Source organism: Chiloscyllium plagiosum, unplaced genomic scaffold (genome assembly GCF_037043375.1).
Source record: "Chiloscyllium plagiosum isolate Xiang-an unplaced genomic scaffold, Cpla_swu_hap1 HiC_scaffold_8, whole genome shotgun sequence".
Lineage (NCBI taxonomy): Eukaryota > Metazoa > Chordata > Chondrichthyes > Orectolobiformes > Hemiscylliidae > Chiloscyllium > Chiloscyllium plagiosum.
This window is the reverse complement of record NW_028270146.1, coordinates 101,262,140-101,276,863: the sequence shown is the minus strand read 5'-3', so window position 1 is coordinate 101,276,863 and position 14,724 is coordinate 101,262,140. Positions and strand designations below refer to the sequence as shown.

The following is a 14,724-nucleotide window of genomic DNA, read 5'->3' as shown; positions in this document are numbered from 1 at the left end:
CGGAGAATTCTACATTCTGTAACTCATTCTCTGTGCCCTATGTGCTATCCACCACAAGGCACAAATTAAAGGTGTGATAAAAGATCTCACTTGCCTGAATGAGTTGCAGGCAACTCCAACAACACTCAGGAAGCTCAGTACCATCTAAGACAATATAACCACTTGGTCAGCATCCATCCACCCCTGACTCAGAGTGGCAGGAATGTGTACCATCTACAACATGTACTGCAACAATTCACCAAGAATCCCTCAACATCATCTTCCAAACCTGTAACCTTTATCATCTAGAATGCCAGGGGCAGTGGATGCCAAGGGGTGGCACAGTGGCTCAGTGGTCAGCACTGTTGCCTCACAACACCAGGGACATGGGTTCGATTCCTGCCTCGGACAACTGGCTGTATGGAGTTTGCACATTCTCACTGTGTCTGCATGGTTTTCTCTGGATGCTCCGGTTTCCTCCCACAGTCCAAAAATGTACAGGTCAGGTGAATTGGCCTTGCTAAATTGCCCATAGTATTAGATGCATTAGTTAGGGGTAAATATAGGGTAGGGGGATAGATCTGGGTGGTTTACTCTACGGAGGGTAGGTGTGGACTTGTTGAGCCGAAGGGCCTGTTTTCATACTGTTGGGAATCTAATCGAGAAAAAACAGGCTTGAAAGAATTTTTTCCAAGGCACCTCTACTTATTCACAATTGCTGAGTCAGAATCCCTTCTGAGCAACACTTTGGGTGCACCTACACCACATGATTTGCAATTGTTTAAAAAGGAAGCTCACCACCAGCTTTTCTTGGGTAATATGATGAACAACTACTGCTGGCTTTGCCAGTGTCACACTCTCATCTCACCAAAAAATGGTTACGTCCTGCTGATGTCATATGTTGCTTAAACTATTGCAGGGAAGTAGTTTGCGAGTGATTTGATTTCATGATTTGCTGATGAAATAATTCAGTTTTCTATGATGCACACCCTGCTAATTAATGGTTGCTTGCCTGTGCTTTTCTTTTCCAGATTGAAGAAAAATGAAGTAACTGCCATACCGATGGTATTATATAATCAATATATCAAGATTCTCTGCTTCTTGAGTGCACTCTTCACATCAGTAATTTATTGACAGTATCTCTCTTGCAGTGTCTAAGCTATAAGCTTCATAGTGCTCAAATAACATTTTAAAATCAGAAACCTTATAATAACTGAGGCCATGTATGTTTACTAATTACCAAGCAGCAATGCAATATTAATTTCACTTTACTTTGCTATAATTTTATTTGTTGCAATTGCAGCACATTTAAGCACTTTATTTCTACTATATAATTTTATTTGAATTTTGAGAATGTGCATATGGTGTGGTGGTTGCAGGATAGGTAATGTTTGATAGATGGATTCAGTTTAAGAATAAAACTGGTCTCTAAATGTAATTTAATTTAAGACACTTGGTTTAACACGTGCTTTCAAAATTTTATCCTCTTTAAGGGACATACAGGTTTCAACAAATGCCTGTGGACAATATTGCTGTGAATTGTGGTATGCATTGTTGTTATATGTATACTTTGCTAACAGGATTGGTTTAGAAGGTTGTAACTTAGTCCCTGGCAGAAAATGCGGAACAAAACATTAATGTGCATTGATATGACAAAGCTAGTATAGAGAAAGCTAACTTACACTCTCTTCAGGTAGAGTATAAATACAGGGTCACAGTAAAATTAGTTTAGACTGGTCTTGGTCCAATTTCCAGAGGACCCTGTTAAAACCTGGTACCACATTTAGTGCGTTTGCCACGTCTGCTCAGACAGGAAGGTGTTTGTGTGTGTTGGGAAATGCAATAACTCCATATTAGGAGAGAAGTGTATTCAGACACGAGGGCTGAAAATGCACTGGCAAGGCAATCTGTCTAAAGGGGATTGCTGCACTAAATATGATTGCTCCATTATATCTAACTCAACATCATACGGAGTGTTGTTCCAGCCTTGTCTTTTCAGTTAACAGCCCACGACCCTCCGTTCTTAAATCCTTCTTCCAAGTCTACATTCATTTGCATTTTGAGGAAGAAAACAATTTTCAGCTGAAATAATACATACATTGATGCAATCTATTCAGTCATGTCATGATAACCAGCAGTATTATGATGAACCTGCAGGTTACATTTGTTCAGTCTGTTTGTAGGATATACTGACATCATTAATGGCAGATGGCATCACAGCATGTTTTGGTACAAAGCCACATAGATTTAAATCTTGGAGGAAGAAATAACTCTTTTAACCAGAGTTTTCCAGGACTGAAATCCCTCATGCTCTCAATATGCTGGTACCTATTATCTGTATAAGACAGGGAGCAGGTTAACTGATTTAGCTATTTCTCAATTCTGGGAGAATTACATTGATGTCAACTTGTAACCTCTCAAGTTGTGCATTAGACTTCAAAAAACAAGATTTGTCATTTTAGAAATTGAAAACGTTGGCAATCCCAGCATTTTGTTCTTCGCCTTAATGAGTGAAGAACACAGTTTTTTTTATAAATAGGTGAGCTTGTGTGTGAATACAGTAGGTTGGCGAAGATAACCAGGCACTGCAATCATGCTGGATTTCCAGCTTTCATCTATAATTATCATTCTTCAAAAGCAGGATTTCATCTGAGTGATCCTGTTCTGTATTGAAGGTTGGATCAGAAGTGAAGCCCCTACATGAGAGAAGGTAGGAGAGAGAGAATGATTTTAGATTCAGTAGCAGGCTGAAATATCGGGATAGTTGTGTGTTAATAGACACTTTATGTTTACACATTTCAGTAGTGTGTAGTGTTTGCTATTTTATTTATATTTACAGTTTGTTACTCATGTCATGTAACCAACAATTAAGATGAAGTAAGTCCATGGAAACCAATGTTACTGATGTACATGCCTAGAGCATGGTTTGGAGTTTATATATTTAAAGCAATTAATATCTGTGGCCATCTTAGACTGGATTGAAAGTTAGAATAGTTTATTTTGAAAGCTGATTTAAAATTCAATGAAATTATTAAAAACAAAATTGACTTGTTTTAATCATGCCTCTGATAGTTTTTCTTGTAGTTGTTGAAAATTTCGTATAAAGCTCAATAACTTGTTTATAAAATGTTAAATTAAGTTTAATCTGTAGACACCTTTAGCATTACATTGATCGAGATGCAGTGCCCCATATGATGTATTGAAGATTTGTGTGCACAGTTACTCTTGCCATTAAGAAGATGGAGAACAGAAGCTGAGCACTGAACACAGACAGGGAGAAAGGAAAAAGAATAAAAAGTTCCCTCCTTAGATGTCTCCCTTCCAGATGTCTTAGGCGAGGTCTGGATACAGATTATTTGCTCATTTACAGAACTTGTCCTGTGATGGAGAGAAGTTTAAAACAAGAATTATTTAAATGAAAACATTCATTATTAGGTTGAGTATTTCTGTATGAAAATTGGTGAAACTGTCACTGACGTCTGTCTCAAGTTGTTTCATTGAGGATTTATAAAGTGTAAGTATTGGGAAAGAGATATTGCTATCGATAATCTATCCAATCTTCCATTTTAATACATTATTCATCTTGTAAAATGTGTGTATTTTCCTGACATTAGGTCCGTTTTAATAAATGTAACTCTTTTGAGTTTGTGAAATAGTTAATAACGTGAAACATTTTTGCAAAAGTGACGTGAGTGAAATGGGTGTTTGTCAGGGTCAGTTCTGGGTGTGTTTGAGGAGCTGACCCCTCAGCAAACAACCTAATAGCCCAGAAATTCTGATTTGGGTTGGAAACCCTATTTCAGACAAAAATGCACATAGTTACGTTTTGCTGACTTCTACTCTGAAAATTCTTGGGTGGGAGCCTTGTGTTGGATACATGGGAGGCCTGTCCAGGAATATTTACGGCCAGCAGCAGAGGGAATAGTCATGGAAACCACTCCCTCTTTATCAGTAATCTATGTGCTACATTCTGGGAAGCAAGTGTCAAGCAGCACAACAGCCACTTTGACAGCTCTTGTAAAAGGATAAGTTCATAAGGTAATTGTGAGGAGATAGTGCACCACATTATTGAGGGGATTGGTGATGAGGAGTGTGAAATGCAAGGTACATGAGGGATGTGAGAGCTACCAGGTAATGGATAAGTGTGAAGGCTAAGTCAAGAGATTGGGTTAGTGAGGGGAGGGGAACCAGGTCAGGTGGGGTTTGGAGGCTGAGAGGGGGTCCCTTGGGTCAAGTTGAGTGATGGAGATATAGGGGCAAAGGTGGAGAGGTCAGTAATGAGATTGGGGATTCAACGTAATAGGTACCCAAGAGATAGAATAGATTTTTAACCCTCTAGTGTTTCCTGGATAATTATTAATATTAAGTGAGTCAGAGCCTTCTGAAATCTCCTTCTTTTGGGGTTCGGTCAGGGTGTTCTAGATGCAGGGGAATTGCCATTAGGATTTTCAATTTGCCAGACAATTCCTTCAAAGTCAGCTATGCTGGACATTTCCACATGTTCCCAATGTACAACTCCAGTCTCTGCTGTCGTTATGACTACCTGAACATTGGGATATCTGGGCTAATGTATTGAATAAGGTTTTATGGATTACTGATACGTATAGCTCCTTATTCAGGAAGAGTTGTGAATTATTACAGTCCTGATTCAAGCAGAAAATATTTCCTTAATTGTATTCACGTTAGAAGTAAGTGTTTATGTTTCAGCAATAACTAGATGATCAGCACAGCTAACATCACCTTCCGATAGAAACTTGAACCATTAAGATTTTGTACAAATGGCTAACATATTAAAATAAAACATTATTGTTTTTGTAAATATATCCCACAGGGAGTGTAGCATAAGGCTGTCAGGTGAATCTCCAGTGTTCAAATTTCTATTATTTTATCTTAATGTTAGTCTGGTTTTCCAGGGCTGTAATACAGGTCACTAACAACACAAACCATTCGTAATCAGCTAAAACCATGTAATTTGAGAATTAATCTAAACTTTCATTGCTGAGTTCAAGATCATTATTCTGTACGATCAAAGCCTAACTGTATTTTTGTTTGTTTTGTGTGTTCGGGAAGTAGTAACCAAAGCCCATGCTTAGTTTTCAATTCCCAATCCCACTGTGTTCAGAGTAGACTATGCTGACCGTCCAAATCTTAATCTCAGTTTCATCTTCTGAATGTTAATGCTACAACACTGTGGTCAAAAATGTATCACAAGTATCCAGTGAAATAAACTATTCTGTATAGTTCTTCAAAAGCGTCACTACCTGAATTGTGTTGTTAAAAAACGGTGCTGTCTTTTATGTAGTTATTTTTGCTAGTGAAATTTTAGGTGAACTTGCAACGAATTGAGCCTGCACCACTTTGATTTGATGCCTGCTTTCACTTTTTAACCCATGTCCGATTCAGTCCACAGCAATAGGGTGAGAACCTTACTTCCAATAAGGATTCCTATGTGAAACAGGTTTGCGGACTTGCCAATATTGCTCAGTCCCAAAGCTGATTTGGACAGAAACTGTGTCAATCATTTGGATAAAGGTGCTGAAGTTCAAATTGAGGCATATTGAGTAAAGTGACATAGCTGTATGTCATATCAGCTGCAGTAGAGTGATGTGGAAATGAGGGCAGCAGTTTTACTGGTTGACTTGACTGTGGCGAGAAAGAAATCTGCAAGTTTGGAGTTATTAGTGTGTTATGGCATTTGAACTTCACAATGCCTTTGTGACATTACTAACAAGTTCCCTGTCCTGAGGTCAGGACCTGATTGACAGGTTTAGGTTCAGTCGAGCAGGAAATCTGCAAAAGAGGCAGCAGGACCTGATGGGTCATATCCCTGGACAGTGAAGGGTCCAAACCTTGACCCAATGAGAGACATACCCATTGGTTTGCGAAGAAGTTTGAAGTTCCAGGAAAAGCACTTCAGCCTCTTCTGGCCCACAAGCAGTGCTCCAGGGTTTGTCCTTGCCTTGCTGTAGCTGTCAAACTCCTTGGCCAATGCAGTTAAAGTTTAAAATATCAAATTAAACCTGAGGCTTACAATCGTAGTAGGTGGTAAAGTCCTATCATTCACAGTCATCAGTTATGAATTTAACTTATTATGCAGACCATTTCACCCACAGAGAGTACAGTATTTGCTTAGCCACCGTTTTCAGGGGTGAGAAAAACTATACTTGGAGAAAATGTCAAAAAAGCTAAGATATGTAAAATACGATGACATATTGCTCTGTATTTCCTGCATTGGACTGAACAAAGATCATCTGCCATGTTATTTACTGGAGTGCTTGCATCTGGTTGTTCATTGTTCCAATCATGATATTGGAAGACTGTCCAACAGAATAATGGTAAGTGTGCCAAATTTTATGTAATTATTTTATCAAGCTTTTTTCTTCCAGTAGGATATCTCCATTTGCATTAAAGCATTGTTTTTATTCCTTTCATCATCTACTGTTTGTATCATTTTCTTTTGGAGGATTGGAACCAATTCAGTTAACAAAATATGTTCATTGCTGATGAGGTTTACCAAAAAACAACATAACCCTTACAAACATGGGAATTCATTGTTTTTAAAATGCTTGGATTTTGGTTATCCTGCCTGGGTGTAAAGAAAAAACAGAAATTAGCAGGTTAGAACTGGCATGCTTCCAAGTTTGGGAATTTAATCCTCATCAACTACTAATCCTAACTTTTATTCCCATACTAAAATTTCACAAGTGTGTGAAATGCAAAAATTACCATTCTCCAACATTTACTAATATAATTCTGGGAATGTGAATGGAGCTACACTATAGGCCAGTAATATTTGAAGTAGCTGTGGAGGAATGGAGACTGAAACAATTTTCTGTTTGCATTTTTCCAACAGAAAGCACTCAGAATTTCCTCTCTCTTCAAGTTTATGATACCACTAAGCTCTTAACAACCTCTACATTATAATTAACACTTGGCCCAGTTTAAAGTCATAGAGTCATAGAGATGTACAGCACGGAAACAGACCCTTCGGTCCAACCCGTCCATGCCGACCAGATATCCCAACCCAATCTAGTCCCACCTGCCAGCACCCAGCCCATATCCCTCCAAACCCTTCTTATTCATATACCCATCCAAATGCCTCTTAAATGTTGCAATTGTAACAGCCTCCACCACTTCCTCTGGCAGCTCATTCCATGCACGTACTACCCTCTGCGTGAAAAAGTTGCCCCTTAGGTCTCTTTTATATCTTCCCTCTCTCAAACTAAACCTATGCCCTCTAGTTCTGGACTCCCCGACCCCAGGGAAAAGACTTTGCCTATTTATCCTATCCATGCCCCTCATAATTTTGTAAACCTCTATAAGGTCACCCATCAGCCTCTGACACTCCAGGGAAAACAGCCCCAGCCTGTTCAGCCTTTCCCTGTAGCTCAGAACCTCCAACCCTGGCAACATCCTTGTAAATCTTTTCTGAACCCTTTCAAGTTTCACAACATCTTTCCGATAGGAAGGAGACCAGAATTGCATGCAATATTCCAACAGTGGCCTAACCAATGTCCTGTACAGCCGTAACATGACCTCCCAACTCTTGTACTCAATACTCTGACCAATAAAGGAAAGCATACCTTCTTCACTATCCTATCTATCTGTGACTCCACTTTCAAGGAGCAATGAACCTGTATTCCAAGGTCTCTTTGTTCAGCAACACTCCTAGGACCTTACCATTAAGTGTATAAGTCCGGTTAAGATTTGCTTTCTCAAAATGCAGCACCTCGCATTTATCTGAATTAAACTCCATCTGCCACTTCTCAGCCCATTGGCCCACCTGGTCAAGATCCTGTTATAATCTGAGGTAACCTTCTTCGCTGTCCACTACGCCTCCAATTTTGATGTCACCTGCAAACTTACTAACTGTACCTCTTATGCTCGCATCCAAATCATTTATGCAAATGACAAAAAGTAGAGGGCCCAGTACCGATCCTTGTGGCACTCCACTGGTCACAGGCCTCCAGTCTGAAAAACAACCTTCCACCACCACCTTTGAGCCAGTTCTGTATCCAAATGACTAGTTCTCCCTGTATTTCATGAGATCTAACCTTGATAACCAGTCTCCCATGGGGAACCTTGTCGAACGCCTTACTGAAGTCCATATAGATCACATCTACTGCTCTGTCCTCATTAATCTTCTTTGTTACTTCTTCAAAAAACTCAATCAAGTTTGTGAGACATGATTTCCCACACACAAAGCCATGTTGACTATCCCGAATCAGTCCTTGCCTTTCCAAATATATGTTCATCCTGTCCCTCCGGATTCCCTCCAATAACTTGCCCATCACCAACGTCAGGCTTACCGGTCTATAGTTCCCTGGCTTGTGTTTACCGCCCTTCTTAAACAGTGGCACCACGTTTGCCAACCTCCAGTCTTCCGGCACCTCACCTATGACTATCGATGATACAAATATCTCAGCAAGAGACCCAGCAATCACTTTTCTAGCTTCCCACAGAGTTCTGGTCCTGGGGATTTATCCACTTTTAACCGTTTCAAGCACTTCCTCCTCTATAATCTGGACATTTTGCAAGATGTCACCATCTATTTCCCTACAGTCTATATCTTCCATATCCTTTTCCACAGTAAATACTGATGCAAAATATTCATTTAGTATCTCCCCCATTTTCTGTGGCTCCACACAAAGGCTGCCTTGCTGATCTTTGAGGGGCCCTATTCTCTCCCTAGTTATCCTTTTGTCCTTAATATATTTGTAAAACACTTTGGATTCTCCTTAATTCTATTTTCCAAAGCTATCTCATGTCCCCGTTTTGCCCTCCTGATTTTCCTCAAGTATACGCCTACTTTCTTTATACTCTTCTAAGGATTCACTTGATCTGTCCTGTCTATACCTGACATATGCTTCCTTCTTTTTCTTAACCAAACCCTCAATTTCTTTAGTCATCCAGCATTCCCTATACCTACCAGCCTTCCCTTTCACCCTGAGAGGAATATACTTCCTCTGGATTCTTGTTATCTCATTTCTGAAGGCTTCCCGTTTTCCAGCCGTCCCTTTACCTGCGAACATCTGTCTCCAGTCAGCTTTTGAAAGTTCTTGCCTAATACCATCAAAATTGGCCTTTCTCCAATTTAGAACTTCAACTTTTAGATCTGATCTATCCTTTTCCATCACTATTTTAAAACAAATAGAATTATGGTCGCTGGCCCCAAAGTGCTCCCCCACTGACACCTCAGTCACCTGCCCTGCCTTATTTCCCAACAGTAGGTCAAGTTTTGCACCTTCTCTAGTAGGTACATCCACATACTGAATCAAAAAATTGTTTTGTACACACTTAAGAAATTTCTCTCCATCTAAACCTTTTACACTATGGCAGTTCCAGTCGATGTTTGGAAAGTTAAAATCCCCTACCATAACTACCCTATTATGCTTACAGATAGCTGAGATCTCCTTACAAGTTTGTTTCTCAATTTCCCTCTGACTATTCGGGGGTCTATAATACAATCCCAATAAGGTGATCATCCCTTTCTTATTTCTCAGTTCCACCCAAGTAACTTCCCTGGATGTATATCTGGGAATATCCTCCCTCAGCACAGCTGTAATGTTATCCCTTATCAAAAATGCCACTCCCCCTCCTCTCTTGCCTCCCTTTCTATCTTTCCTGTAGCATTTGTATCCTGTAACATTAAGCTGCCAATCCTGCCCATCCCTGAGCCAAGTTTCTGTAATTGCTATGATATCCCAGTCCCATGTTCCTAACCATGTCCTGAGTTCATCTGCCTTCCCTGTTAGGCCCCTTGCATTGAAATAAATGCAGTTTAATTTATTAGTCCTATCTTGTCCCTGCCTGCCCTGACTTTGACTCACTTCTGTTCTCAGCTGTACCCGTCTCAGATCGATCTCTTTCCTCACTATCTCCCTGGGTCCCACCCCCCCCCCCCCCCCCCCCCCAGTCCTCAAACATTCCTCATATGTTAAGTTTTTCATTCCTGGGACCATTCTTGGTGTACCTCCTATGAACACGCTCCAGGACCAGTCCATTCGTCCTGAGATATGGGGCCAAAACTGCACACATTACTCCAATGTGGTCTGTTCAGAGACGTATAGAGGCTCAGAAGTACATCCCTGCTTTTATATTCAAGTCCTCTCAAAATAAATGCTATCATTGCATTTGCCTTCCTAACTACTGACTCAACCTGCAAGTTTATTTTGACAGAATCCTAGACTAAAACTCCAAAATCTCTTTGCACTTCAGACTTCTGAATTTTCTCCCCATTCAGAAAATAGTCCGTGCCTCTATTCTATCAAAGCGTATGACCTCCCACGTTATACTCCATGTGCCACTTCCTTGCCCACTCTCCTAACATGTCCAAATTCTTCTGAAGCCTCCCCGCCTCCTCAATACTACCTGTCCCTCAACCTGCCTTTTGTATCATTTGCAAACTTTGCCATAATACCCTCAGTTCCTTCATCTGGATCATTAATGTATTAAGTGAAAAGTTGTGGTCCCAACACTGAGTCTTGCGGAACACCACATCCCCAGCTGCCATCCTGAGAAAGACCCTTTTATCCTCACTCTGCTTTCTTCCAGACAGCCTTGCCTCTAACACCATTGTCCTTGTCTTACTCAGTACCTTCCTGTGCGGCACCTTGTCAAAGGCCTTCTTGAATTCCAGGTAGATAACATCCATTGGCTCTCCTTGGTCTAACTTGCTCATTACTTACTCAAAGAATTCAAACAGATTTGTCAGGCATGACCTCCCATTGATGAAACCATGCTGACATTACCCTATTTTACCATACACTTGCAAATATTCAGAAATCTCATTCTTCACAATGGATTCCAGGATCTTACCCATGCCCAAGGTTAGGCTAAATCGGTCTTTAATTTTCTGTCTTTTACTTTACTCCCTTTTCAAACAGGGGTGTCAGTATAGCGATTTTCTAGTCCTCTGATTCTAGTGATTCCTGAGAGATCACCACTAATACCTCCACTATCTCTTCAGCTATCTCCCTTTGAATTCTGAAGTGTAGTCCATCTGGTTCAGTTTTTCTAGCACTTTCTCCTTGGTGATGACCACCATACTCAGCTCTGCCCCTTCACGCTCTTGACTTTTTGGGATATTACTCCCCTTCCACCGTGAAGACTGACGTGAAATAATTTTTCAGTTCCTCAGCCCTTGTTCAGTGTCATTTTCCAGCTGCTCAATATCCTTTTTTGCACTTTATATATCTAAAGAAAGTTGACTGAAGGAGTAGTGTGGAAAAGAGTGGTGTCCATTCATGGGACATTGGTATCAGTATTGGGACAGGAAGGAACTGTCCCAGGCTCCACATGAACTATTCTAGCAGAAAGGCTAAATAGGGGCGGCACAGTGGTTAGCACTGCTGCCTCATAGCGCCAGAGACCCGTGTTCAATTCCCGCCTCAGTCAACTATCTGTGTGGAGCTTGCACATTCTCACTGTGTCTGCATGGGTTTCCTCCGGGTACTCCGGTTTCCTCCCACAATCCAAAAATGTGCAGGTTAGGTGAATTGGCCATGCTAAATTGCCCATAGTGTTAGGTGAAGGGGTAAATGTAGGGGAGTGGGTCTGGGTGGGTTGCTCTTCAGAGGGTCAGTATGGACTCGTTGGACAGAAGGGCCTGTTTCCACACTGTAAGTAATCTAATCTAATCTTAAACTGATAGACGTGGGATTGGGGGAAGAGGGCTCGGGAAGTCAGTACAGTTTTAACATCAAATAGTGGGACAGTGAAAAAAACATGCAGGAATCCTACTTCAGGTATGACAGGTAATGGCAAAACTATAAGAAGTGTATTGATTATAGAGAGAAATAATAAACAGGATAATAAAGCATCAGTGCTGAGGGACAGGTTAGAGTGTATGACACAAATAAAAGTTCAGTATATGAATACAGAAATATAGGGAATAAACTAAATGAGCTACAGGCACAAATTCAAATTAGAGAACATGATATAGTAGCCATTACTGGAACACGGCTGCAGGATGGTTAGGACTGGGAACTGAAAATAACATGTTAGATATACAGGACAGACAGGGAAAATGGTAGAGGTGGAGTCGTCTTACTGATCAGAAACAAAACTACTTCACTGGTGAGGCAGGATATAATGAGGGGAAAACATTCAGTGGAAATTACATGAATGGAACTGAGGAACAGTAAGGGATCTAAAACCCTCTGATGGCAGCTCTGAAGCAAGCAAAAACAGAAGCTGCTGGAAAAGCTCAGCAGGTCTGGCAGCATCTCTGCAGAGAAATCAGAGTTAATGTTCCAGGTCAAGTGACCTTTCCTCCGATCTGAAGGTAGCTAGGAAAATGTTGGTTTATATACAGAGGATAGAATGGAGGTGGGGTTAAGCAGTAAACAATGGGTGGGGATAGAGCCCAAAGAGAGAGAACAGTTGGACAAAGAAGTGGATAACAATTTAGCTAGGAGGGTGAATAGGTAGCTGACTTATAACTCTCAAGCCTCCTACAAACAGGCTGCTAGAAGTTTGGCACTTTTCCACAAATGGCAATGGATGCAGGATCAGTTGTTAAGTTTAATTCTGAAATCGATACATTTTGTTAAGCAGAGGTATCAAGGGAAATGGTTCAAAGGCAGGTTTATGCAGTTAGGCCACAGATCAAACAGGGCCTCATTGAGTGGAGGAACATGTTCAAGGGGTTGAAAGATCTATTTCTATTTTTATTTTTCAACAGGACATTGGTGAAGACTTTTCTACAATGCTGTGTCAAGTTCAGGTCAACCTGTTAATGGAAGGATATTATCAAGCTGGAGAGGTTTCAAAAGAGATTTATCAGGCTGTTGCCAGATATAGAAAGTTTGAGTTATAAAGAGAGGCTGGAACTTTTTTTATTGGAGGTAAGGAGGTTGAGAGGTGACTTTATAGAAGTTTCTAAAATAATAAGAGGTATAGATTGAGTTAATTGACAGTTGTCTTTTCCTTAGGATAGGGGAATTTCAAGACGAGGCAGCACATTTTTAAGGAGAGAGATTTAAAAAAGACATGAGTAAATATTTTCGCAGAAGGTGGTGCATGTGTGGAATGAACTTCCTGTGGAAGTGGTGGATGTGGGTATAATTACAAAGTTTAAAAGACATTTCGATAAGTACACGAGTAGGAAATATTTGGAGAAATTTAGCATAGCCTTGGAGAGTGAAAGGAGGGAAGATATTTGATTGGGGAAGAGGAAAGTATGACGCTATCAGACAGGTGTTGGGAAGTACAGACTGGGGATGGAAATGTGTTGCTGGAAAAGCGCAGCAGGTCAGGCAGCATCTAGGGAACAGGAGAATCGACGTTTCGGGCATTAGCCCTTCTTCAGGAATAAGATAATTCCTAAATAATGCCCGAAACGTCGATTCTCCTGTTCCCTAGATGCTGCCTGACCTGCTGCGCTTTTCCAGCAACACATTTCCATCTCTGATCTCCAGCATCTGCAGACCTCACTTTCTCCTCAAAGTACAGACTGGGAACAATTGTTCCACAGAAAGGGCACAGCCGACATGTGGAGACTATTTAAGGAACAGTCGTTGCGAGTGATGCACAAATTTGTTCCTCTGAGACAGGTAAGAAGGGTTAAGATTAAGGGATCTTGGATGACGAGAACAGAGGAACTTCTCATCAAAAGGAACAAGGCAGCTTACATAAGGTGGAGGAAGCAAGCATCTAGCACAGCTTTAAAGGATTACAGGCTTGCTAGAAAGGAGCTCAGAATTGGACTGAGGAGAGCCAGGCGGGGACATGAAAAAGGCTTGGCAATAAGGATTAGGGAGAACCCAAAGGCATTTTACTCATATGTGAGGAATAAGAGAATGATCAGGGAGAAGGTAGGGCTGATCAGGATAGTGTAGGGAACTGGAGTGTGGAGTCTGAGCAGATAGGAGAAGCCCTAAATGAGTTTCTTGCATCAGTTTTCACCAAGGAAAGGGAACTTGGAGGAGCTGGGATACAGTCTTGACCAGATCAAGATTGATGAAGTTGATGTGCTAGAAATTTTGGAAAACATTAAGATTGATAAGTCTCCAGGGCCAGACCAGGTTTATCCTAGCCTGCTCCAGGAAGCAAGAAAGGAGGTCACTAAGCCGCTGGCGAGGATATTTGCCTCCTCACTCTCCACAGGAGTCGTACTGGAGTATTGGAAGGAGGCGAATATTGTTCCTCTTTTCAAGAAGGGTAATAGGGAAATCCCTGGCAATTACAGACCAGTCAGTCTTACGTCTGTGGTCAGCACAGTTGTGGAAAAAATTCTGAGGGATAGGATTTATGACTATTTGGCAAAGCATAGGGTGATTAAAGGCAGTCAGCATGGCTTTGTGAGGGGCAGGTTATGCCTCACAAATCTTATTGAGTTCTTCGAGGCGTCAAGACAGGTCGACAATGGTCAAGCCGTGGATGTGGTGTATAGGGATTTCAGCAAGGCATTTGATAGGGTTTCCCATGGTAGGCTCATTCATAAAGTCAAGAAGTATGGGATACAGGGAGATTTGGCTATCTGGATTCAGAATCGGCTGGCTGACAGATGGCAGAGAGCGGTTGTATTAGATTAGATTACTTACAGTGTGGAAACAGGCCCTTCAGCCCAACAAATCCACACTGCCCCGCCGAAGCGCAACCTACCCATACCCCTACATTTACCCCTTACCTAACACTACAGACAATTTAGCATGGCCAATTCACCTGACCTGCAGGTCTTTGGACCGTGGGAGGAAACCGGAGCACCCGGAGGAAACCCACGCAGACACAGGGAGAATGTTT

General features: G+C 41.2%; 1 protein-coding gene across 5 annotated transcripts in view; it reads left to right on the top strand.

The window, feature by feature from the left end:
* The window catches only part of LOC122553883 (uncharacterized), a 287,844-nt gene extending 282,622 nt beyond the window's left edge, over positions 1-5,222 (top strand). For all 5 annotated transcript variants that reach the window (XM_043698346.2, XM_043698344.2, XM_043698343.2 and 2 more), the window contains one exon: positions 1,011-5,222. In XM_043698346.2, coding sequence (XP_043554281.1) covers positions 1,011-1,025 — 15 coding nt within the window. In that variant the 3' untranslated portion in view covers positions 1,026-5,222. The remainder of the gene's footprint in view (positions 1-1,010) is intronic.
* Positions 5,223-14,724: the final 9,502 nt, after the last annotated feature.